This window comes from Bombina bombina, chromosome 9 (assembly GCF_027579735.1).
Source record: "Bombina bombina isolate aBomBom1 chromosome 9, aBomBom1.pri, whole genome shotgun sequence".
Classification (NCBI taxonomy): Eukaryota; Metazoa; Chordata; class Amphibia; order Anura; family Bombinatoridae; genus Bombina; species Bombina bombina.
In genome coordinates, this window is record NC_069507.1 from 234,642,870 (window position 1) to 234,669,546 (window position 26,677).

The window sequence follows — 26,677 nt, forward strand, 5'->3', positions numbered from 1 at the left end:
GTGTCTTTGTGTGGGCATGCATGTGTGTATGTGTGTGTCTGTATGTGTGTGTGGGCATGTGTGGGCATGTGTGTTTCAGTGTGTTTCAGTGTGTGGGCATGCATGTGTGTGTGTGTAGAGCATATAAATATTTTTTTTCAGTTCTGGTAATGATTTATAGTGGGGACAACAGTAAAATAACGCTGACACACACAATTTTGCTGCAAGTATGTTAAGGGGCCAATCACAATTCTATAGGAAAATGTGTCTAATGATTTTTTTACTGAAAATCACCATTACATTCTATGGGGAATTTTATAGACAAATCATTTGATATTAAGATTTTAATAGGCCCTTATATCACTTGTTTTCATATTTACCACTTTATAAATTTAGAATATTCTCTATTAAATACATGGTAAAAAATCAAACATTTCATCACAAAATCATAGTGAAATTTTTATATAAATGTCATAAAGGTTTTAAGTAATAAATAATAAAAAAAACAATGACATTATGTATTTGCTTGCGACTCCTGTAAATAAAAGTTAAATAAAATGTTTAATGAAACCAGAAAATAAACTGTAAAACATTTGAAAACCAAATGAATACTTCTCTGTTTCATTCTGGTTATGATTTTTGTAATGAGACGGTTTTAATAATAAGAATTCCTTAGTCTTGTTTTACAAAAGCCTCTTGTATTACAAAGTTTAGCTTCACAGCATAATTAGACAAGAAGCAAAAGGAAGGAAACAAAACAGGCTCCTTATATTGTTACTGAACACTTAATAGACTTATAAATTTATTAAAGATTCCACTTTCATCAGCTCATTCTGGTCTTTAATGAACAAATTTAAATCTTTAAGAAGTATTATGTTTTTTTAGCCATAACAAAATGTTCTCATGCATATAAATAAGCAGGAACTGGCCATGATAAAATAGGCTTCATGAAAAAAAGGTTTATGGATTCCCTACTAGTTTCAAAGTTTAAACAGATTAACATATTTATGCACAATATATGATTCTCAACTTCTCATTGGCTGGTAACTTCTCATTGGCTCAACTTCTCATTGGCCCTACAGCTATATTGATGGGAAGGGACATGCCTCTACATATAAGCAAATAAAGTGGTTCCATTCAGGACAGTAACATACATGTTTAACAAAAAAAGCAAACATTTAAAGCATATGTTTGCAGCTGACCTGGTAGCTTTGTCAGAAATATAGGAGTTTTAAAACCTTCTGTGAATAAGATCCATATTTTGGTCCAGTTATTTCATTTCACAGCTGCTAGTTCACTAGTTTTCACCAATGATTTTAACTAAAAAAAACTAGGTTATGTTATCAGTCTACAGGTATTTCTATCATTAGTGACTCACACAACATTACGACACTTTCTCTTGCAGTGAAGAAGAAAGGTAGCGCTGGGCTCAAACTCAGCAACCTCATGAATCTTGGGAGGAAAAAGTCCACATCCTCAGAATGTACAGAGAAGAACATAGAGACATCAAGTAAGGCTTCCTTTGTTTTACCATTTATTTTCATGCTTATCAACTTGTGGCCCCATCCTGTCTTTAGAACAAGAAAGGAAGTACAGTTTTTAGCCCCCAAAAAATGTGCCCTATCAAGTCCACTTTATGTTCATCCCGAAGCTGATACTGTCACAATGTCACCATGGAAATAATGTGACTGCTGCAACATTGCCTGAGCATCTGTGTCACCGACCACATTACTACTGTGGGAAAATTCCCATTACCCATTGGATGCCTAGGTCAAAAATAACTTGAGTTCATATTTCTCACCAGCTCCCGTTTTTTTCTGAAAACATAGTACCAATGACCTTTTTGTTAATCTGATAAACAACTCCAGAAGCAATGCCAAGCTGGCACCAAAACAAGGTTCTAAGGTATCTTGAAGGAAGCTGAAGGCCGCAGACAGGTTTAATTCAAGTTGCAATTCATGTTTGACTGCATTTGCAGAAGTTTTATTTAGTCTGTGAATGTTTTGGCAGATTCATTAAAAATAACAAGCAATGGTCACATTTATTCATTTAAAACATTCAACTCTTGTTTTTTCCAAAAAAGTAAACATTTTTCATGAATGTAACAGTAGATTATCAAATGTTAAATGTCCTGTCTTAATTCTCATAGACTTCAGTGTAATTTTATATGAATTATTGGAAAGAATCATCTGTGGAAAAAAGTAAAAAAAAAAAAGCACTCAACCATTTTTACAGTTTGAGAACCCCACCCTTCTGGCTCTACCCAATTTTCCCTGCCCTAGAAATGTTTTGGTATCCAAAGAGACACCAGGGACTGGCCTAATCCTACCCAAAGCTTGCCTTGTCTTTGCCCAACCACACTCACCAAACGGATGCAACTTCGCCCCTGTCGGCCAACAAGACTCCCTCACTCAGTCCAGCCCTAACAATCAAGGAAGGCATTGGGAGGTATAAGAATTAATTAAATACAGAGAGAGATTTTTATTCTTCTGGGAATTTCCTGTACATGTAGAAATAAATAGTAGGACTTTTTGCAAGAATTGTGTAAATCAGTGCTTGATTGACTAAACAAATGTGTATTTTTTTTGAAGGTTTACTTGCATTATTTTTGCATATTTTGGGCACTTTGCTTGCAAATCTCAGGTGCTTTATTACGAATAAATCATGTCTGGTGATTATGTAAATCCACAATAATTGTTATGACCTGGGTAGCTTCAGAACATTGCGAATAACAATATAAAAGCAAGTTGTGAGATTGGCATTTAGTTGGAACCAAAGATGTGTTTTGATTGTATTAATTCTGCTATTAAATGTCAGTCACACGTTTACAGATCTCCGGTCATTACACAATTCTGCAGCATCGTTTTAAGCTGGGAGTTCTACTATATTTATATGATTGTAGTGCTAACATAAGTGTTGTGTTGTATTCTTATATTTGAATGTAATTATGTTTGATTGTGTTGGACCAAATTTAAAGATAAAGATGATAAAAATTATTTATATAATTAAAAGGGAAAATGTAGTGTAAAATATAATACTCTTTATCATTTGATATTTTATTTATAAAATTAAGAACAAGAAAATAATATATTATTATATTTTATTTATAAACAATTTCCTTTCTTTCAATTTGTTTTTAACCCCTGCAAAGTAGTTCAATACATAGTCAAAGCTGTGCTCCTGTGCCTGCCACTCCAAGGAGGAAACAGCTTGTCAGAAAATGAGATGGAGAAACGCGTATGCACCAACCACAAGCTGCCAGGCCCGGACTGGCCATAGGGCATACAGGGCAAATGTGGGCCTTGCTGCTATATAGAGACCGCACCCTCACTTAATATGGGTAACAATAGGAAATCTCTTACTTTCTGTCTGCCTGGCTTTTAAGCAGAGGTGCTGAAGGACAAGAGATCTGGTCTATTATGGCTACCTAGCTGACAGAAGTCTAACTGATGTGGGCTGCACTGCCTTTAAATACCCGGGCCTATTTTTGTTCCCAGTCCAGTCCTGCAGGCTGCATCTTTATCTGGTACAGAATGTTGTTGTTTTATTAGTGCAACTTTGATTCTGTGTTAAACCATTCTGAAGGAGTAAAAACATGAGAAAAAAGGGAGTTTGCTTACACATGTATTGATCTAACAAAATAGAGCATATTATTTCTACACTGGCATGTTTCTTTAAAATGTGCTACCTCAACTGTGGTGTTTTCCAATAGTCTGACACCAGCACTCATTTTAAATGAGATTTAATCATCCTTATAACACCAACAGTCACTTCCTGTGAGATGTCAGTAACTTCCTATGATAGTAAAGTATCTATTATTCATGTTTAATTTTTTTGTAGAGCTGACTGCTAATACTTTAAATGAATAGAAATAAAGAGATTGTTTTCTTGCAGATTACCTGAATGTGCTAATTAACAGCCAATGGAAATCTCGCTACTGCTGCATAAAGGACGGACAGCTGTATTTTTATCAGGATAGGAACAAAAGCAAATCTGCTGCCCAGCCTGTGTGTTTGATGGGTTGTGAGATCGTTCCTCAGCCTATAACGGAGCACCTGTACTCGTTCCGCATCGTGCACGGTGGGGAGGAACTAGCAACCTTGGAGGTAACACGCCAAACATGTTATAGCAACATTGAATCAACCAGTTTTGTGTTTCTTCCCAGCAGGGCCACCATTAGCATTTGGATGCCCTGAGCAAGACAAATTTTTGGGGCCCCTCAGTACAGCACTTTTATTCCCCTCTACATGTATGGCCCATCCCTGTCCCAACATTAATTGTTACCTATAAAAAGGATAACACTAAATATGACACCTTCTGATACCTTAAACCTTCAGATACAGGATGTATATTGCAGCTTCTCATAACCTCACCCCAAATATTGTGGCCCCCAGGTTCTGTGCAGATGCCCCTCTTGCCCTGTCCAAAGGGCAGGTCTGCTTCCCAGTACTTTATTTTGAAAGCATTTATGTTGTTTAGTAATCAGTACATTACTGCTGTGATAACAAATATGATTGTATGCCTCTAAAGAATGGCATTCATAAAACCCAGGACCCTAATCTACAACCAACACAGGGTTTTTCAGTACCAATCATCTGGAGCCAATAACAGGCCAGTTTTTTTTATATTACCTTGGGTAAGAGCAGATTGGTTACCAAGATGCTGATTATTTCTCTGGTTCAGATATCTTTAGAATCTATCCTGTTAGTGTGTCCTGAGGACCAGAGTTGAATAATCCTGATATACATCAAAACTGTGTTTATACAGATTTATGTTGTGACAGAACCTGGCTACCCCAACTGGGTAGCTCTGCCAAAGGATCTGTCCAACACCTGGAACCTGCCAATATACAGTGTCGAAGAGTGATTATAGCAGGAGCCCATCCAAATAACTAGACAGACTAGCATTCAGGTGAAACAAGAACTGACTTTTATTGGGAAAACACACAGTTTATATACACAATCTCATCAAGATAAGAGCCTTATCAGTCCCCTAAATCTTTTGCCATTCCTGCCTCTCCAGACAGGCTGGCGCCATCCATAGAGTCCATTGTCCCATAGAGTCCAGCAGTATAAGGATAGTGGTTCCGAGATGATCCCGGGGGAGCGGTGGCACTTCCAGGGTGTTGTTAGGAAGCCCTCAGTCCACAGCTGCTGTAGTCCAAAAAGCAACGTGATCCATGGCTGGGGGCCGGAGCTATGGGTGACTAAACGTACACCAGGAAGGCCACTGGAGAGTGGGGGTTGTAGAGAGGAGTCTGAAACCTCCGGTTCCCAAGGGAGCTCCCCTCCGGCAATCACCCCACCTCTTGCCCTCCCAAAGAGGTAACAATCCCCAAGAGAGCGGAGCTCTGGGACAAGGGGCCGCTGGAGAAACCTGGGGTAAGGGACACAGGGGATGTGGGACTATGTGTCCGACCGGCAGTTCCAGGGGCCCCATCGGCCGGATAGGGACTATGCGGTCAGGGACTAGCTCTTTCCTGATGATGTGTGACCTACAAAGTAAATCCAAGGTCTGGAAGATCGTGGTGGCTCTCAAAAAGCCCAAATCTGCTTAGAAACAGGAGGGGGTGAGGTAAGTAAGGGGGTCGAGGTTTAACCCCTGCAGCCCAGTATCTGTGACATAATGTCATCAATAATAAATTAAAGGAAAATTGTCCTTATTTTGTATATATACAAATAACCAGCCAATGCTGCCCTGACTATGTGTTTGCTAGAATAATATACTATAAACACAAGAACAAACTGTAGAATATAATTTAAAAAGTACCCACTGACAACAAATGGATAAATTAGAACATGTCATTTTTGTGTTACTGACCATAGATAACTTGGTGTAGATCACAAGCCTTTAGGAAACTTATATCTACAAAGATACCCTTATACTATAATGGTGGTTTTCTGTTGAAGGGTTGTGATGTGTGTTTAAACCCTGCAAATTTGGTGTCCTGGATAGGTTGGGAGATCTGCTCACTGTCGTCTCTGCAGCAAATGTCCTGGTTTCCAGGGAATGTCCTGGCTATGCCTATGGCATGTATGACCCCATGACACACCTGCCCCACCCACACTCATGTCCCAACTCTTAGTGGTGATGCCCATAAAACACCAGTGGACACAAGTCCCCCCCCCCCCCCACCTTCCTGTGAAAGGAAGGCTCAAGGAAATGTGGGAGGTATTGTGTTATCACATCCAGCTGGGAGAATTAGGCTTGATCATATGAGTTTACAGTAAAAGACCATTTGTACCAGGGGAAAATCCCTTTAAACAAAAGTTGTCAAAACTCAGATGAACAAACAGCTCATAACAAATTCTAACAACTTGTTTCAGCACGTTTTGGCTTCTTTTATTCAAGAGACAGTTGTTCTGTATAATACTAACCAAAATGTAGTGTATCAATGTCCAATTCTAAAGGAATACAGTATCTGTTTATTTTAACCCTGCATTCCTACACATGGCTTTATATATAATCCTAAGTATACAGTTATGTTCATTCCTATTTATATATCTGGGTAAAGGTTCTATTGCATTCTTATTTAGCAAATCCTATACATACTTTAGGTCAAAACTGTAAACTTTACTAAACTATAGGAAAATAAAACCAGGACTTGAAGGTTTCTTTTTAATATACAAACTCAAACTAGTCCATAATTCACCTTAGGTTCTGGTTTATAAAATAAATTACAGATATTTCTTCCACAAAAGATGATAATGAACCTGTAGTCTTAACATTATCAGCACAAAACACTAATACTTTATCTTAGAAGAATCACATCTAAAGATTTTAATCTTAGTTTACAAAGTATAGAGTTCCTCTTTTCATTGATACAGATGCCCCCTGCTGGACACAAAGCATACTGGGAAATGCACTGAAAATTCTGGTGAATCCAGTATAGGGGAAATAACACATTATGATTATTAATAAATTGTGCATGACTATATAATAAATAATATTTGCTTATCGTTCTATCACTGCCAACTTATGTTCTTTTTCAGGGGGTTTTTTGTAAGTGATGCATACATTTTTATTGTAGCCTTAACTTGTCTCCTGATTAGGGATGGGCAAATGTGTAAATTTCCGAATTCGAATGTTAGAACAAATGTTATTACCGAAATTCGAATTATAAATCCGAATGTTGATAAGAATGAATATTCTTAAAAATTATATAATCGAATGCTATTTATAGTATTTGAATGTCACTTTCGAATTCGAATGTTTATAATTAGATAGAATGTCCACATTCGAAATTTCGAATTTAACATTCTATTTAACAAATACTATTCAGAAGTTCAATAGTTCATGTGGTAGGGCGGGAATCTAGTAAATTGATACATAATAGATACAAATATATCATTTGGAATGTTTCCATATAGAATATTGCATAATTCGAATATTACATTTAAAGAAAGCATTAGAAATACTATTACAAATATAAATTCGAATTTTTCGAAACTAATATTTTCGAATGTAATCGTAAAATTCGAAACCGAACATTCAAAAATCGAATGTTAGAATGTTATATAAACATTCGAAATTCGATTCGAATGAACGAATGTGTTAAAATTCGTTTCATTTTTCGAATGTTGCAAAACATTCGCCCCATCCCTTACTCCTGATCCTGCAGTTTTTATAGAAAAAAAGAAAACGTTTGGGGATGATACAGCCCTATGGGGCCTATTTACCAAGCCCCGTATGGAGTTTGATGCCCTGTGTTTCTGGCGACCTTCAGACTCGCCGAAAACACAAGTTATGAAGCAGCGGTCTAAAGACTGCTGCTCCATAACCTGTCCGCCTGCTCTAAGGTGGCGGACAGACATCGCTGAAAATCAACCCAATCCAATACGATCGGGTTGATTGGACACCCCTGCTAGCAGCCGATTGGCCCGTGAATCTGCAGGGGGCGGCGTGTGCTGCACAGCAGTTTACAAGAACTGCTGGTGCAATGATAAATGCTGACAGATTTATCGATCGCAATATCGGATCATGTCCACCTCGCACATTAATAAATAGACCCCCTATCAGTCTTTACAAGGAAAGGGAAGATGTCTTTAGGTTCTTATTGCCATGGTTAAAGGGACGGTATACACCAATTTTCATATAACTGCATGTAATAGACATTTATATAAAGAAGAATATGCACAGATACTGATATAAAAATCCAGTATAAAAACTTTTTCAAACTTACTTAGAAGATCCCAGTTTAGTACTGTTGATGAAGTTAGGTTGGGACATCCACTGAAAGGGGCTAGGAAAGCAGTAAGAGTCTACACTCTCCCCCTCCCTTGCATATGAAAAGACCCATTACAGGACCAGGAGTCTGTAGACATCAGTATACATCTAAAACTTTGTGCTGATTATCAGAATTCTAATCAAGTCCCAATGTTATTTAAAGGGACAGTCAACACCAAAATTGTCATTGTTTAAAAAAAATAGATAATCCCTTTATTGTCCATTTCCCAGTTTTGCATAAACAACACGATTAATATACTTTTTACCTCTGTGATTACTTTGTATCTAAGCCTCTTCTGGCAGCCCCTTCATCACATGGCTTTTTATTTATTATCTATTGATTTGCATTCTAGCCAATCAGTGCAGTGTCAGCCACAACTCCACGGGAGAGAGCAAAATGTTATCTATATGGCCCACATGAGTTAGCAGTCTCCTGTTGTGAAAAGCTAATAAAAACAGCATTTGATAAGAGGCTGTCTGAGGTGGCTTAGAAACAGAGAGAAATGAAGTATATTAATATAACAATGTTGGTTGTGCAAAGCTGGGGAATGGTTAGTAAAGGCATTATCTATCTTTTTAAACAATAACAATTTTGGAGTTGACTGTCCCTTTAAAATTATTCAAAACTATACATTTTTACAAAAACACTCCCAGATGGCTATATAAATGGATCATCTACAGAACATTTATGCAAAGAAAATCTAGTGTACATTGTCCCTTTAAGTGCTGTGCACGTGTTACACCTTCATTCACCTTTCTCCAACATGGCAGCCAACACCCATGCTAATGCCCTCTGATTGGCTGTAATGTCCACAACCTTCTTTTTGTTGGTGGAAGAAGGGGAAGCTTTAGCCTGAGACTACTACTAAATGTATCATTTAAATGAAAGAAGGGAACAATGAAATATGCATATTTGTTACAGGCAGTGTTCTAAAAATGAAAATAATATATTTAGCTAAACATGTCCCTTCCATGTAACTTACACTACAGGAAAACTTGCAGATATGCAGGCACAATTTTCCATGTATTTTTCACATAAGTATATTTATGTATTGTCCAAGTAATACACAGGAGATTTACATGTCAGAGGCCTGATAACAGCATTGTGTCTTATCTTAATAAAGTCCACGTGTTGATTAATTAAAGCTTTCATGGAAACAAATGTATTTAAGGTTATCAACTGATGTATGATTCCAGCACATGTGGTTATGCTCTAACTGCACCAACTATCTAATCGGCCCACAGTTTGGGGTCATATCGAGAAATCATCTGAAATATGTTGGCTTTCTTCTTAGGCAAAGTCATCGGAGGACATGGGCCATTGGCTTGGTCTTCTTTTGTCAGAGTCAGGCTCAAAAGCTGACCCAGAAGAATTCAATTACGATTATGTAGATGCTGATCGTGTTTCCTGCATTGTCAGTGCAGCCAAGAATTCCTATTTGTAAGTATTGTTACTTTTTCTGTGTAAACACTCTTAGACTATAAGCAGAACATCAGCAGGTTTCCAAACATAGTATTTACAATGTTTATAGGACAAGTCAAGTTATATATGTGAATAGGGATGTGCTGTGCATTTTTATGAAGTGGAATGATAACAATTCCTGCATATCTCAGTGATAGACTCTAGTTCTACAAATAAATAGACACAGCTTGGTTTGGTGTGTTGGAAAAGTCTTCTACATACAAGTTATATCCTATGCATGAATATTGTTATGCTAAACTATATGATTTAGAGGGCGGCGTTGCTATAACAGCTGCCCTGATCTGATTTTCTGCGGTAAAATATGTGTGTGTGTATATATATTGGATGAGGGAGTGACTGGCACCAGAAATACAAGCAACGGTTAAAAGGACAGTCTACACCAGAATTTTTATTGTTTTAAAAGATAGATAATCCCTTTATTACCCATTTCCCAGTTTTGCATAACCAACACAGTTATAATAATATACTTTTTAACCTCTGTGATTATCTTGTATCTAAGCCTCTGCAAACTGCCCCTTTTTCAGTTCTTTTGACAGACTTGCAGTCTAGCCAATCAGTGCCTGCTCCCAGATTACTTCACGTGCACGAGCACAGTGTTATCTATATGAAATATGTGAACTAACACCCTCTAGTGGTGAAAAACTGTTAAAATGCAATCTGAAAGAGGTGGGCTTCAAGGTCTAAGAAATTAAATTGTATCAGAAAAGAAAAAGATCCCCAAAGGGAAAAGATAGCACAATTCATACCAAATGGGGTCTAGTATACCCTTATCTGGCACATAACCAGAAAAAAGCTACAATGTTAAAATCAGAAGGTCACAACAATAAAATGCAAGTAAACAATATAATGTAAAAATATCCCATTAAAGGGGATATTAAAGAGCGCTGATGTTAGTAATGGAAAACAAATATACAATTTAAATCTAGATATTATACTTTGGATATAGTAGATCAGGTCTACCGTATTAGTCCTGTTTATTGTCCATATAGTTGTGGTAAATAGGGGATAAAGATGTCCTCTTGAAAGAGATGATGATGAATCAGGCTGCTCCTCTTGATCCCAGAGAGTATGGAACAAACTATAGAAGAAGAATAGAAAGAGGGCGCCACAATAGCGTGATATCGTCTGAATGCAGGTACAGATATAAGTAGATATTATGCTTACCAGATGGTGTGGCACTGTGCTGTGACCAGTGCAAGAGAGCAGGCTAGCACTTAACAGTGGCTAGTACACTGTAGGAGCCAGGCTCCAAAGGCACTTGTTCTAGTTGCAACTTGGTATTTATCTCCTGCTATCTGGACTTCAGGTTCTGCAAAGGAGTGATCTTATGTGTGTTGTTCAATAGGCATATATGAACCACAACACAGACAACTTCCAAATAAAAAAATTGACTTTTATTTTATGACGCGTTTCTCAAACCTACAAGGGTTGTTTCATCAGATAAAAAGTGAACACTTTTTTGTAGGTTTCTCAACCTACAAGGGTTGTTTCATCAGATAAAAAGTGAACACTTTTTATCTGATGAAACAACCCTTGTAGGTTGAGAAACGCGTCATAAAATAAAAGTCAATTTTTTATTTGAAGTTGTCTGTGTTGTGGTTCATATATGCCTATTGAACAACACACATAAGATCCTCCTTTGCAGAACCTGAAGTCCAGATAGCAGGGAGATAAATACCAAGTTGCAACTAGAACAAGTGCCTTTGGAGCCTGGCTCCTACAGTGTACTAGCCACTGTTAGTGCTAGCCTGCTCTCTTGCACTGTCACAGCACAGTGCCACACCATCTGGTAAGCATAATATCTACTTATATCTGTACCTGCATTCCAGACGATATCACGCTATTGTGGCGCCCTCTTTCTATTCTTCTTCTATAGTTGTTCCATACTCTCTGGGATCAAGAGGAGCAGCTACAAGATAGTGTGAGATCCGATAAACAACTTTAATGTATACAAGATTAAAACTACTCACAAGTGTAGATTTAAAAACAGCATTTAACAAGTAACAACTTGTAGCATTGGGATAACCAGAGAGCAGAGGATCTCCAGAGTCTAAGGCAAGTTCAGCGATGTCGACGATATCGGCGTTGTGACGACTCCACCAGGTTTTACAGCGTGTGTTGACCCCAACTTCACCTCCTCTCTCAAATTCCACTGGTTCCCGTCACTCAGAGCCTCAACGCGTTTCTCCACCTCCACTGGCGGCTTTCTCAAGAGTACTAAGTGAATACAAGTATGGTATTTAAACAGTTGGGGTGCTACTGCCAAACTAATGTCCATCTTTGATTTACATTCTAAATGCATTACAATATGTATTAACCGCTAATTTTCTAAATCATAAAAGAACGGTTCCATTTGTTAACAACATATTAAGAGAAGAACGATTAACAATTTTAATATACAATTATAGTGCAATATTAATAGATACAAACAAAAAATCAAAAACATAAGAATTTTAAAAATCATCAAAAATACTATATATTACTATTAAAAATTATTTCATACTATCTTGTATTCAAAATCATGAGTATATCTATAAAAAATGTAACCAAATATAATTTATTAACCAAATCCTAGATAAGCCACATAGCGATAAAACTGATAACAGTCCTGGCTTCCAGGATAATGTATGTCAAGGGTATTAATCTGTGAGTGGTTCAACCCCACGACTGGTGACTATACATCAGGGAGCTCCCTGTAACATTAAGGGCACCTTTACATACATTATCCTGGAAGGACTGTTATTATCAGTTTATTGTTGGGTGGCTAATCTAGGATTTGGTTAATAAATTATATTGTTTACTGCATTTTATTGTTGTGACCTTCTGTTGTGGCTTTTTTCAGGTAATGGATAAGGGTATACTAGACCCCATTTGAGAGGGATTGTGCTATCTTTTCCCTTTGGGGATCTCTTTCTTTTCTGATTATATTTATATGTTTATGTGTGTGTATATTTATGTATACGTGTGTGTGTGAGTATATATATATATATATATATATATATATATATATATATATATATATATATAATATTTATATACACATATGCATATATATTTTTATTTATTTATTTATTTATTGCATGATAATACGTTTTCTTACATGGGAGAAAAATTAAACTATTAATCTTTCATGGATTCAGATAGAGCAAACTATTTTAAACTTTCTAATATATTTCTATTATCTAATTTGCTTCATTCTCTTTATATCCTTTGTTGAGAAGCATATCTAGGCAGGCTCAAGAGCAGCAATGCAGTACTGGGCGCTAGCTGCTTACGTATGGTAGCGCACATATTTCATTAGCCCACCCTATGTGCTCTGCTAGCTCTCAGCAGTGCTTGGAGTTTCTTTAATAAAGGATACCAGGAGAAGGAATCATATGTTATATTATAAGTAAATAGGGGAAGTTATTTAAAAACTGTATGTGCTGAATCATGAAAAGAATAGTTTTGTGTTTCACATCCCTATAAAAAATACATAAAGGTAGAAATAAGTGGTAAAAGATGAGGTTCCCATCCCACATTTGCACCCTGAATAATTAGGTCTGTGGTCAATGTTTTCCACTCCTACATATTGTCAGTAAGGGGTTAATAAACACTTAGGCAAAGTATTAATGAATTTTAGCAATCAGTACATATTCCTGAAAAAGGAGGTTGCAGCATTTATGTTAACTTTCCCCTTATAGCTCTCCTTCCAATCCATGAATTGTAGAAAAGCAATGTTAGGTTGAATGTTATGACGCAGGAATTTGGGCTTGAAGGGAGTGACGTACATTACAATGTAATGGCCAAAAAAAGCACCCAGAGATTTGTGTGATACAATAGCATCCCTATTTTGCTAATAAAAAGTAATTTTTAGGCACATTTCCCAAATATTTTACTCAGAAGAGGATAGGCCTTGGATATAGATGTATGAGGCAATTAAAAGTTCTTACTCCCCGAAACGTCAATACATTTTGACTCCACGTTTGAAAAAATCATGGTTTGTCTCTGTCTTTTGGTGAAGCTATATTTTCTACACAGAACATCCGGGGGGTTGACCTAAGGAGGGCGGATTCACTTAAAGTTGATTTATATATATATATATATATATAATATATATATATATAAACACACTCAGTTATTAGGTACACCTGTTCAATTGCTTGGTAACACAAATTGCTAATCAGCCAATCGGATGGCTGCAACTCAATGCATTTAGGCATCTAGACGTGGTTGAAGACGACTTACTGAAGTTTAAATCGAGCTCAGAATGGGGAAGAAAGGGGATTAAGTGACTTTGAATGTGGCATGGTTGTTGGTGCCAGACGGGCTGGTGTGAGCATTTAAAAAACTGCTGATCTACTGGGATTTTCACGCACTACCATCTCTAGGGTTTACAGAGAATGGTCCGAAAAAGAGAAAATATCCAGTGAGCAGCAGTTGTGTGGATGAAAATGCCTTGTTGATGTCAGAGGTACGAGAAGAATGGGCAGACTGGTTCGAGGATGATAGAAATGCAACATAACTCAAATAACCACTTGTTACAACCAAGGTATGCAGAATACCATCTCTGAACGCACAACACATTGAACCTTGATGCAAATTGGCTACAGCAGCAGAAAGACCACACTGGTGCCCCTCCTGTCAGCTAAGAATAGGAAACTGAGGCTGCAATCTCACAGGCTCGCCCAAAATTTGACAATAGAAGATTGGAAAAAACATTGCCTGGTCTGATGAGTCTCGATTTCAGCTACTACATTCAGATAGTAGGGTCAGAATTTGGCGTAATCAACATGAAAGCATGGATCCATCCTGCCTTGTATCAATGGTTCAGGCTGGTGGTGGTGGTGATGTAATGGTGTGGGGGATATTTTCTTGGAACACTTTGGGCACCCTTAGTACCAATTGAGCAACGCCACAGACTACCTGTGTATTGTTTGCTGACCATGTCCATCCCTTTATGACTACAGTGTACTCATCTTCTGATGGCTACTTCCAGCAGGATAATGCACCATGTCACAAAGCTCAAATCATCTCAAACTGGTTTCTCGAACATGACAATGAGTTCACTGTACTCCAATGGCCTCCACAGTCACCTGATCTCAATCCAACCCAGCACCTTTGCAATGTGGTGGAATGGTAGATTCGCATCATGGATGTGCAGCCATCAAATCTGCAGCAACTGCGTGATGCTTTAATGTCAATAAGGACCAACATGTCTGAGGAATGTTTCCAAACACCTTGTTGAATCTATGCCACAAATAATTAAGGCAAGTTCTGAAGGCTAAAGGAGGTACAACCTAGTACTAGCAAGGTGTGTACCTAAAAAAATGACCAGTGAGTGTATATATATATATACAGTATATATATATATACTCAGAATATCTGTATGACATAAGGAGTTTAGTGTATGAAATAGCATCATAAAGAATTCAGTACATTATAGAGCATATATAGGAATTCAGTGTATTATAAAGTATACATAGGAATTTAGTGTATTAAAGAGAATACATAGAAAACTAATGATATTATAGAGCATATATAGGAAATTCAGTGTATTATAAAGCATAGATAGGAATTCATTATATTATAGAGCATATATATAAATTCAGTGTATTATAAAGCATAGACAGGAATTAGGTGTATTATAGAGAATAGATAGGAATTCAATATATATTAAAGCATACATAGGAATTTTGTGTATTTTTATATAACAATGCATTTAACCCCAGCAAAACGGTTCAAACACGTAGGTTACAAATGCATTGTTATGTAAAAAAAAAAAAGACATGTTCTTTTTAGCATAACGCATGAAATAGACCTCTTTATGTTGTGTTATTTATATACAGTATCTACATTGCAGATTAATGCAGAGGAAATATTCAGAACCTAACACCTATATTGACAACCCGCGTGGAGGAAAGTATCAGCAGGAAGATCTGTACGATGATGTTGACGTATCTGACACAACTGTGAGTATTTAAAGGGACATATTACTCAAATATGCTCTATAATTTATATGAAAGAGCAAACGTTAAAATATTTTACATGAAAAGGGTTAAATAAAGCTGTTTAAGATATAAACTAACAGGAAGTGTTTGACTACAAATGAGTCTTGGAAACTCTACTGCTCATTGGCTGATAGGGAAACCTCCCACAGGAGAAAAAAGGGTTGGTTTATTCAGTGTAGAAAGTGTACTCTAAAAAGCTTTATTCAAAGAATAGATTTAACCAATGCACATACTAATGTTAATGCACAATGCCTTTATATGAGTATAAGTACATAATTATTATAAATAATAAATCATTTAATACTAGCACTGGTAAAATAATGAAAATTTCAGCTTTTTGAAATGTAAAGGAAAGAAATAAAAACAATGTAAATGTCAAATTTCAGTGTCGTCCAACAAACAAAAATACAGAGAAAAACAAATAGTTAACTATTAAGAACATTAAAAAACTTCAAACACCCTGATAGCTTAAATCTGCACATATAATGAGGGCTCCTAGCTGTGTTCACAGTTAGCCAATCACACTCTAAATAGCATACACCTACCATCAATGAAAGGGATTCTGATTAAAGGGACAGTCAACACGAAAATTGTTATGGTTTAAAAAGATAGATAACGCCTTTACTACCCATTCCCCAGCTTTGCACAACCAGCATTGTTATATTAATAGACTTTATAACATTTAAACCTTAACCTTCTGCCTGTTTCTAAGCCACAAAAGACAGCCTCTTAATCAATATTTTTATTAGCTTTTCACAACAGGATACTGCTAGTTCATGTGGGCCATATAGATAACATTGTGCTCACGCCCGTGGGTTGTGGATGACACTGCACTTATTGGCAAAAATGCAGTCAATAGATAATAAATAAATAGTCATGTGTTCAGGGGGCTGTCGGAAGAGGCTTAGATACAAAGTAATCACAGATGTAAAAAGTATATTCAGAAAACAGTTTTGGTTATGCAAAACTGGGGTATGGGTAATAAAGGGATTATCTATCTTTTAAAACAATAACAATTCTGGTGTAGACTGTCCCTTTAAACCCAGATAAAAGTCAGCTGTTGCTGCAGGATTTACTTAAAGTTTTAGGGTTGCATCCTACTGGGAAAGTCAAGAGTTACTAAAGAAACTGTGAGAGTTAATTGTGGAATTATAAAAGGGTTATAAAATAGTATGGAGGGCATTGGGTTTTACCACAGAGCACTGTCTAGACCTTCATTTAAAGTGCAGAAAATGTGACACCATATTTACATCTCAAAAACCTGCAATTTCATAAGGGTGTGTAGAGTTTGTATATGCACTGCACACTTTAGACAGTACAGAGAACATTTTCAGTATCATGTCCTTTTAATTTCTATTAAAGGGACACTGAACCCAACATTTTTCTTTCATGATTCATATAGAGCATGACATTTTAAGTAATTTTCTAATTTACTCTGATTATCACATTTTCTTTATTCTCTTAGTACCTTTATTTGAATTGCAAGAATGTAAGTTTAGATGCCGGCCTATTTTTGGTGAACAACCTGGGTTGTCCTTGCTGATTGGTGAATAAATTAATCCACCAATAAAAAATTGCTGTCCATAGTCCTGAACCAAAAAAAAGCTTAGATGCCTTATTTCTCAAATAAAGATAGCAAGAGAACAAAGAAAAATTTAAAATTACGAAAGAAAAAAAATGGGTTCAGTGTCCGTTTAAAGATACCTTATTTTTGTTGTAGCTAAAAGGGCATTTAAAATGTAATACAGTTTTTTTTTTATATATATATATATATATTATATATATATATATATATATATATATATATATATATATATTATATATATATATATATATATATATAAATGAATGTTACTTTACTGAAAAAAAAATATTTTTTGTTTTTCTTGCCTGTGAGCTGTCACTGTGTCTACCAATAAAAGCTGAGTGAGTTCTGCTTATCGGCGCTCCTTTGAAGTCTATGGGGAAGAATACATTAACGCATATGCGATATTCTAAGTTCCACATTTTGTTGTGCAACCCAACACACGCAAAAAGCCTCCGTCTAGCGATGTTATTGCTCGAGCAGGAGCGCTAATTTGTGGTATTTGTGATATTGTGTGCAATTTACACTGGGTGTTATTGGGTGAAGATACAGAAATTTGAGGCATTTGTGACCAATAATGGTTTAACCTGACTTCTTGATTGCTCAACTGTAAAGTGTCCTAGAAATTATTTTAAATATTGGCAATTCCGTACAGAAACTGGTTAAAATCACTCTCAGCGGATTAATATACAGCTTGGTGCCTCAGTTGTGTCTCGTTGTCTGATTTCTAATATATTCCTCAGGAAGATGAGCCCAAAACCGAAGTAAGAAGATAATATGTATCTAGATCTCCTTCCTGGCAAATCATTCCTGCATTCTGTGGGGATGAAAACCCTCTGTAAGTCGCTTACATCCTCTCCTGTGCCCGAGAGAGCCAATGTAAGGAAGGAAAATGAGGGGAAAGAACAGCCAGCTGCTCCAGGAAATGAGTATGAACCTTCTAGCCTCATAAAAGAAATGACCAAACAGGTATTGGGAAGGAAATCTTACACTCAACTCTCCCTTAGACCACAAGCAAATCATCCTAAAGAGGTGGAAATAAATAACTCACACGTCATTTCCTATCCTTGGCGCTTTTTGGTAATTGGTTTACAGTCATTTTGTATTGGTTCTATACAAATGGACTTTATAAAGTCAGTAAACACAACATTTACAATGCAACACAAAGTTTAATTATGCAGCATTATTACAACATACACTCACTATTTATTTTACTGCCTTCTGCTTTAAAATACATCTGATTAGTGTAGGCTGACCATATTGCCGCTTTAAGAAGGAACACATATAAAAAATACATATGTCAGGGTTCTTATGCAAAACATTTCTTTAAACAGCCCTGAAAATAGCCCTGACATATGTAGTTTTCAAATGTGTCCCTTTTTAAAGCGGGCAATATGGTCACCCTAGATTAGTGTGATTGCTCCACTGTTATCCACTTTTCTGTGAACTAGTGTTTACACATGTCTCTAGTAATTTGCTCTTAAGGTGGTTTATGCATCAGAAATCATGTGAGGAAAAAGCGTTGCTTGCAATAGTAGTGGGCGTACAAGGTCGTTTAGATGTGAGCATTGTTGTGTATCTATAAACATATATTTATATTTAGTTACTAAACAGAGGTTAGAATGCAATATATGTCTGTTTGCTTAAATACTTATATTATTCATTATCCAGGCTGAATCAGTGCTAAACCACTTTAAAGGGATATGAAAACCAATTTTTTCTTTCATGATTCAGATAGAGAAGCAGTTTTAAGAAACTCTAATTTACTCCTATTATCAAATTTTCTTCATTCTCTTTATTTGAAAAAAAAAAACAGGAATGTAAGCTGAGGCGCTTGCCCATTTTTGGTTCAGGACCTGGGTAGCGCTTGCTGATTGGTGACTTTGATTGGTGGTAGAGAAGAGAACAGATCTACCCCCAATCTGTTGCTTTAACTACACACGTACAAACAACCTATATACCTGTATTATTTTGTGTTTGGTTATTAAGGGCCCTTTTGTTCTGGGGGAACAGGGAAATCAGTAAAAAGAAAAATGATAAACAATGTATTTAACAAAATAAAGCTGCATTATTCTTTGCAAAACAATTCTCAGATATATAGGTTATTATTATACAGCTTTACATTTTGTGTTTCATGTCCCTTTAAATCTTTGTCATAATATAGATTTTATTAAACATGCAATGTGGTAACTTTTTTTAATTAATTCTAGAAGTACTCAAATATATTATCTCCTTGAGCACTGTAGAAACAAATCTACAATTTAATTTATACTTTAATACATTTTGATAGGACATTGCTAAAATAGGTAAATATGTATATGTGTGTTTGCGTTTTTATATTATATACAGTATATATATATATATAAATATATATATATATATATATATATATATATATATATATATATATATATATATATATATAGAGAGAGAGAGAGAAGAGAGAGAGAGAGATAATATAGAGATATATATATACATACATACATATGTGGGTGCACACAATATAGGTATGGACTCGTCAATTAAATAAATTGGTCAAGAATAAAATATATAGTATAGTAAATTGCAGTTCCTAACATTAATAGATATATATATATATAATATACACACATAGGGGCACCGCTGCTCTGAGGCGGCGGACAGAAAGAAATCGTCAGAAATCAACCCGATCGAATATGATCGGGTTGATTGACACACCCTGCTAGCGGCCGATTGGCTGCGAATCTGCAGGGGGGCGGTACTGCACCAGCAGTTTACCAGAACTGCTGGTGCAATGATAATTGCAGAGAGCGTATGCTGTCGGCATTTATCGATGTGCAGTGGACATGATCCACAATAATCTGATCATGGTCCCGCTCGCACAATAATAAATAGGCCCCATAGTGATTAAATACAAAGTTCAAGTTAGCTCAATACATTACTGATTTTACCTTTGTGTTTAACCCATTTGTGAGGGTTAAAAACAGCTGGTTAAGGTCAGGCAAGCTAGTTTTTATATGTTACATATATAATAGGGCTTGTTAAAATTATTTCCCATACTGACATATTGTTATACTTGTGGCATGTTACTACCCTTCAACAGAGGTGCACACGTTATCCTTATCATAGGAATAATAAAAGTTGTTCTTTTATTTTTTAAGGACCATTAAACACAGTGGAATTGTGCAATAAAACTTAGTCTGAATTTCAAATCTTTAGTAGATTTCTGACAAATTTCAAAGTTAGTTCCATTTTTCTTGCTCACTGCATCAGCCAATCACAAAACAAATATACATATATACTGTGAGCTCTTGCCTATGCTCAGTAGCTGGTGTCTCAGAAACTGTGCATAGAAAACACTGTGCACAGTTTAATAATTAGATATAAATCATGAAAGTTTATTTTTTCATTTAGTGTCCTTATAATTATAATATTATGTGTTTAACTCCTTTGTGGGGGGTTTAACACATAGAGTATTTTAATATTACAGTAATGCTCTTCTAACTAAAAAATTAGAGCATATCTATTACACTAACACGTCCCTTTTTGCATTTTGTGTCAATGAAATAGTTTTCCCCTTTTTATCATTAACATATCAGTAATTGAGAGCTCATATTTGGATTAATAGGCACAGACTGCAAATGACGGCTCAACAGTACAGTCCACCCCTGAAATCCAGACTCAGACGCTTGCTATGTTACCCGCCAGTACTCAGCTGGGGAAAGGTAGCAAGGAAAAGACGGACAAACCGAAAGTGGCCACCACAGGTGGGTTATGCATATTACTATTTGCAAAGTTAGGAGAGTGTATTACTGAATTTATTCTACAGCTACCTAGATTTGTAAAACTAATAACTGCAGCACTGCACATTACAGAGACTTATACCCACCCCGTGTCACGTGCACCAGATGCAAATGACTGTTTCCTTTATAACCAATGGTGCAGAATTTATCTTGTAACTGTTCCTTTCTTGGCACATGGGTCGAGTTGCACTAGGGGAGGAATCTGGCATCAAGGGAAACCCCTTAAAAATATTACAGAACAAGACTAATTTAAACTCTCCTATAGAACAGCCTATTCTATTAGATGTGCAAAGGAAGACTTAAAGTAACAGAAAGAAAAATGAAGACAACGTTGTTAGTTTTGAAATAGCCAGACACTACCGCTAGGCCGAGGCAATAAAGTCTATTAATTCCACATGCTTTGTATAAGTGTAGATTAAAAAAATCCCATCCACAAATAACAAAACAAACATAAGATATGGGCATATGGAATTATGGTTCTGCTCGTGCTGTTTGGCTTTTTTCAGAGCCGGATTTATTCTTGTGAAAGATCACCACACTAAGATCTGTGCAAATCCAGAACTTTCACAAGAATAAATCCAGCCCAGAAAAAAAGCCTAACGGGCACGTGCAGCTGCATACGAAAGATCCAAATGCACAGCTCAATTTTATACTTTTCAGTTGTGTTTGCAAAGTTGTTGCGGATGTTGAAAGCAATACGTTATTATTTCATGTTCAACATATCATGTATTGGACAAAAGGACGCACAGTAGAATTGCAAAGACAATAAATGTATAAAATAAACAAAATTTCAAATGAGTAATAGATTTTTTTTATGACAAATTTAAAACTTACTTCCATTCCCCCCCCCACCCACGATAAGTTAGCGCTGCGGAATCAGTTGGCGCTCTACAAATAACCGATTATAATAATAAGTACTATTAGAATGTCTAATTTTATAATAGTTAACATTTTTAAACTTGACTTTTTTTTGTAGATTAGCACCTGATATTATAGCATGGTATCACTGTAATGGATTTTTTTTGGGGGTGTATTCACAGTTGCCATAGAAACCAAACTCGGTAAGAATCGAACAGAAGCAGATGCCAAACGGTTCTCAGAAGAGAAGGAAAAGCGTGGAGAAAGAGAGGGAGGAGATACGCTTACAACTTTCACAGCTCCGTAAAGAGAGAGAGAGCTGAAGGAAGCCATTTGCTAACTGTACAGGGTAATATTGACACCGCAAGACTGCAAACAACTGTAAATCTATGAAAATGGGCAGTAAATTGGTAACTACGTGTTGTGGTAATACAAATGCTGGTGTTTTGTTCTTTAAAGTGAACACTAAAGTCAAAATGTTATTGCCCATAAATTAAAGGGGAACCTAAAGTTTTTCTTTCAATTTGACTTCTATTATCTAATTCAGGGGTGTATTTTTGGCCAAGGCAAACAAGGCACAGATTTTGGGGGCAGCACTTTTTGAGTCCCACTACGAACACACACACTTACTATACCAGCCACATGCACACACTGCAAAACACACACACACACTGCACTACACACACACACACACACCACACACACCCTACACCACACATGCACACACTGCAATAACACACACACACTACACTACACACACATGCACACACTGCAAAACACACACACACTGCACTACACACACACACCCTACACACACACATTGCACACACTGCAATACACACGCACACTACACTGCACACACTGCAATACACATGCACACTGCACTACACACACTCACTTACTACACACACACCATAAACACACACACTTCCTACACACACACATGGCACACACTGCAATACACACGCACACTGCACTACAACACTAACTTACTACACACTGTCAGTATATACCAGGTTTACAATATCATTTATTAATATCTTAGCATTGCCAACCAATAAAATGTATATCGTAACAATATATTTATTAATATCAATATTTATTACTTATTCGAGATTAGTTTTGATTTATAGACACTTTGAATTATAGTTATGTAGAAACTAGATTATTAATCAATTATGCACGCTTAAGACTGTCCTAACTAACCAGTTTCCACACTGGCAGCAAGTCATGTCTACACAGTGTGAAGCTTTCAAGCTTATTTTAGTATATTTATCAGGAACACACCTGGGCTGGGGTGGGCGTGGCAGTAACAAAAGGGGAGGGATTTGTCAGCTCCCTATTTAAGAAATCCCCCCTTTGGTTACTGCACGCCACCCAGGCCCAGGTGTGTTCCTGATAAAGATACTTAATAAGCTAGAAAGCTTCACACTGTGTAGACATGACTTGCTGCAGTGGTGGAAACATGTTAGTATAGGACCAGTCTTTATGGGGACTCCCTTGTAAGTTGGTGACTGGCTTAGCAGAATATGATCATATTGTGTGACTAAGATCCCATTTCATTTATAGGGCATTTTTTTAAAGCAAAAAAAAATTTGCAGCATAAATATAAGTCAATATTATTGCGAGATGTTTAATCCCAATTTTATTTGAACTATGTAAGTCTATTTAGCAGATAGAAGTATATTTGTTTTTGCAGAACAAATATAAGCTAATATTATTGCGAGATGTTTATCCCAATCTTATTAGAAGCTATGTAAGTATATTAGGCAGACAGAAGCATATACAAATATGCCATGAAGGAGTGGTTGGATGTGCACCAATATTTTTGTTGTTTTGTAACCAGAAATGCTAGTCTCATTATCAATATTGCTAACAGTCTAGTATCTAACCTTTAAAATGTTTATTAAATATACTTTAATTTCCAGTATCAGTAAACAGTGTGTGCAATATGTATGGGACCATATATACTATTTACCCCTGAGTATTTTCGTACTAAACATGAGTATATTACTTATAATATTTAGAAATGCGTTTAAAGTTACATTTTTATGAGTGGATTAGTAGTATGAATCAATAAATTATATATGTTTATCTGACTTATTTTGTATATCAGTTTCATTTGATATACTGGTGCATATTTAATTTCCTAGTCACATCTTATATCATAGACATACATGAGCATAAAAGTTATAATCTTCAAATCAGTTCTCCCCTGTCATGTTTATTAGACTCCTGGGAAAAACAAAGAAAATGTTATTTTGAAACAAATCGGTTAAACATTTTTATAAATTGACTATATAGCTACTTATTAAATTCAGCAAATACTTATCTAACATGCCACTGCTAGGCATTTTCTCTCAGATCCACAAATTACATTTATACAATTTATTTGGACAGTCTGAGGTACATATTAAATATTTGAAAACTATGTAGATAATTTGTTTAAATTTTTAAATCCTCCAGATTCTTATGCTTTCAAAAAGACATATGTTTTAAAAGACTTCCTTAGTACACATTCTGCTATTAAGATCTAAGTTGCCACAAGGTCTGGAAAGGATGTTTATGTAGCTTAGTATGTACCAATTTTCACCGAAGTGTGAACGGTTCATTTTATTTTTCTGTAAACCAGTTTTTCCCTGCATACACTTAGGCTTCAAAAAGAGTTGAATATTGTAGACTGACAACCTCATTGCAGGGGTTCATCAACTTCACTAATTTAAACAAATGTTTCCCTTTTGCACTCTTCTTAGATGTCTTGAGCAGTGAGGGGGTCTGTAAATCTATTATCCATCTTGGGCAGGAAAACCATATATGGGCACATAAATCTGAGGACTCCATATGCTACATTTACTTTGAAGTGGCCCATCAGTCTATCTATACGAAGGTCTAAATCCTTTGCTCTCTCCTGTGTAATCAAGAAGAAGGGGGTTGGTCTGTTGTGGCTATAGCCCACTCAACTCATGTCAAGGGAGATATTAGCGACATAAAATATCAAAATGTATTGATACATATGTAGTTTATTTAATGCTACTCACAGGTACCCTGACAACACACATACATGCACACACTGCAATACACACACACTACACTACACACACACATGCACACACTGCAATACACACGCACACTGCACTACACACACTCACTTACTACACACACACATACACACACTGAAATAGATACGCACACTGCACTACACACTCACTTGCTACACACACACATTGCACACACTGCAATACACACGCACACTACACTGCACACTCTCACTTACTACACACACGATGCACACACTGCACTACACACGCAAACTGCAACTACACAGCACTCATCTTACTACACACACACATACACACACTTGCAATACACACGCACTTGCTATACACGCACATGCACACACTGCATACACACGCACACTACACTACACACACTCACTTACTACACACACATGCACACACTGCAATACACACTCACTTACTACACACACACATGCACACACTGCACTACACACTCCCTCACTACATACACACCATAAAACACACACACATACACACACTGCAATACACACACACACTTGAGAAAAAAAAAGATATATTACTCCCTCACCAAAATATATTATGGCCAAAAGGCCTAAATACTTGGGGGGGCAGCAGAATTTGAAATGCCTAGGGCAGCACAAAGCCTAAATACGCCACTGGCAGGGGCATATTTTGGCATAGGCAAACAAGACACTTGCCTAGGGCGGAAGATTGGAGGGGGGGCAGCACATTTTTTGTGGCTGTATTAATAAGTAGCTTACAGTTATTTTAGAAGAATTATAAAGGCATATAATGGGGGATTTGCCCAGGAGCTTACATTTTAAGGGGTATAATAAGTGACTGGCCCATGGAGCTTTATTCAGTTAGCTATCGCCTTTAGTTCTGTTAGCTTTCAGCACTTAGTATAGTGTTTGGGGAAGTATTGTTTCAAGAAATCTGTATTTGTTTTTATATACATATATATTGCAGCAATAGATAAATATGTGTATGCAATAGGAATGCGCATTCATATCTTTATGAGGATCCAAATGCGAAAGTAAGCAGAGGCTTGTGCCCTTTGGATATTTTCATAGCCAGATTGATTCTTGTAAAACATCCCCAAATCTGATTTTCTACAGACCTTAGTGTAGGGATCTTTTTACAGAAAAAAAAGGGGGAATCAATCTGGCTACGAAATATCCTCCTGAAGGATCTGATATGTACATCCCTAGTAGGCAAGTGTGTTGTGCAAGCCCTGGTAACATTTACTTTAGAAATACTGTGAACAAAAATCCATGTTACTCATTGAGCAAAATATATTATGGACAAAAAAGGCCTAAAAACCTAGGGGGGCGGATATTTGAGTGCCTAGGGTAGTAAAAAACCAAAATACGCCACTGCAACACAGTGATTGCTAGAAGCATTGTACAAACTGCTTACAGACAGAATACAGGCTAGCCCTAACTGGAATCAATCAGTGAAGAAAGATGGACATACTAACCAGTGTTTTTAAGTGGATTATTCCTCATTTGCAAAACTCTAAGCAAAGAGACCATGGGGCCGATTTTCTCAAGGGCCGAATGGCCCCTGATGCCCCTGTTTCTGCGCGAGCCTTCAGGCCACTGCTCCATAACTGGCCCGCCGCCTCTGAGGTTGCGGTCTGCAATCCGCCCGATCCTATACGATCGGGCTGGTTGACACCCCCTGCTAGTAGCCGATTGGCCGCGAATCTGAAAGGGGCAGCATTGCACTAGCAG

General features: G+C 36.6%; 1 protein-coding gene across 1 annotated transcript in view; it reads left to right on the forward strand.

Annotated features, from left to right (window-relative positions):
• The window catches only part of AFAP1L2 (actin filament associated protein 1 like 2), a 297,831-nt gene extending 275,588 nt beyond the window's left edge, over positions 1 to 22,243 (forward strand). The window contains 8 exon segments of the mRNA XM_053692693.1: positions 1,385 to 1,489; positions 3,874 to 4,085; positions 9,501 to 9,646; positions 15,531 to 15,639; positions 18,007 to 18,032; positions 18,034 to 18,232; positions 20,871 to 21,009; positions 22,086 to 22,243. Of these exon segments, the coding sequence (XP_053548668.1) occupies positions 1,385 to 1,489; positions 3,874 to 4,085; positions 9,501 to 9,646; positions 15,531 to 15,639; positions 18,007 to 18,032; positions 18,034 to 18,232; positions 20,871 to 21,009; positions 22,086 to 22,210 (1,061 nt within the window). The 3' untranslated portion in view covers positions 22,211 to 22,243.
• Positions 22,244 to 26,677: the final 4,434 nt, after the last annotated feature.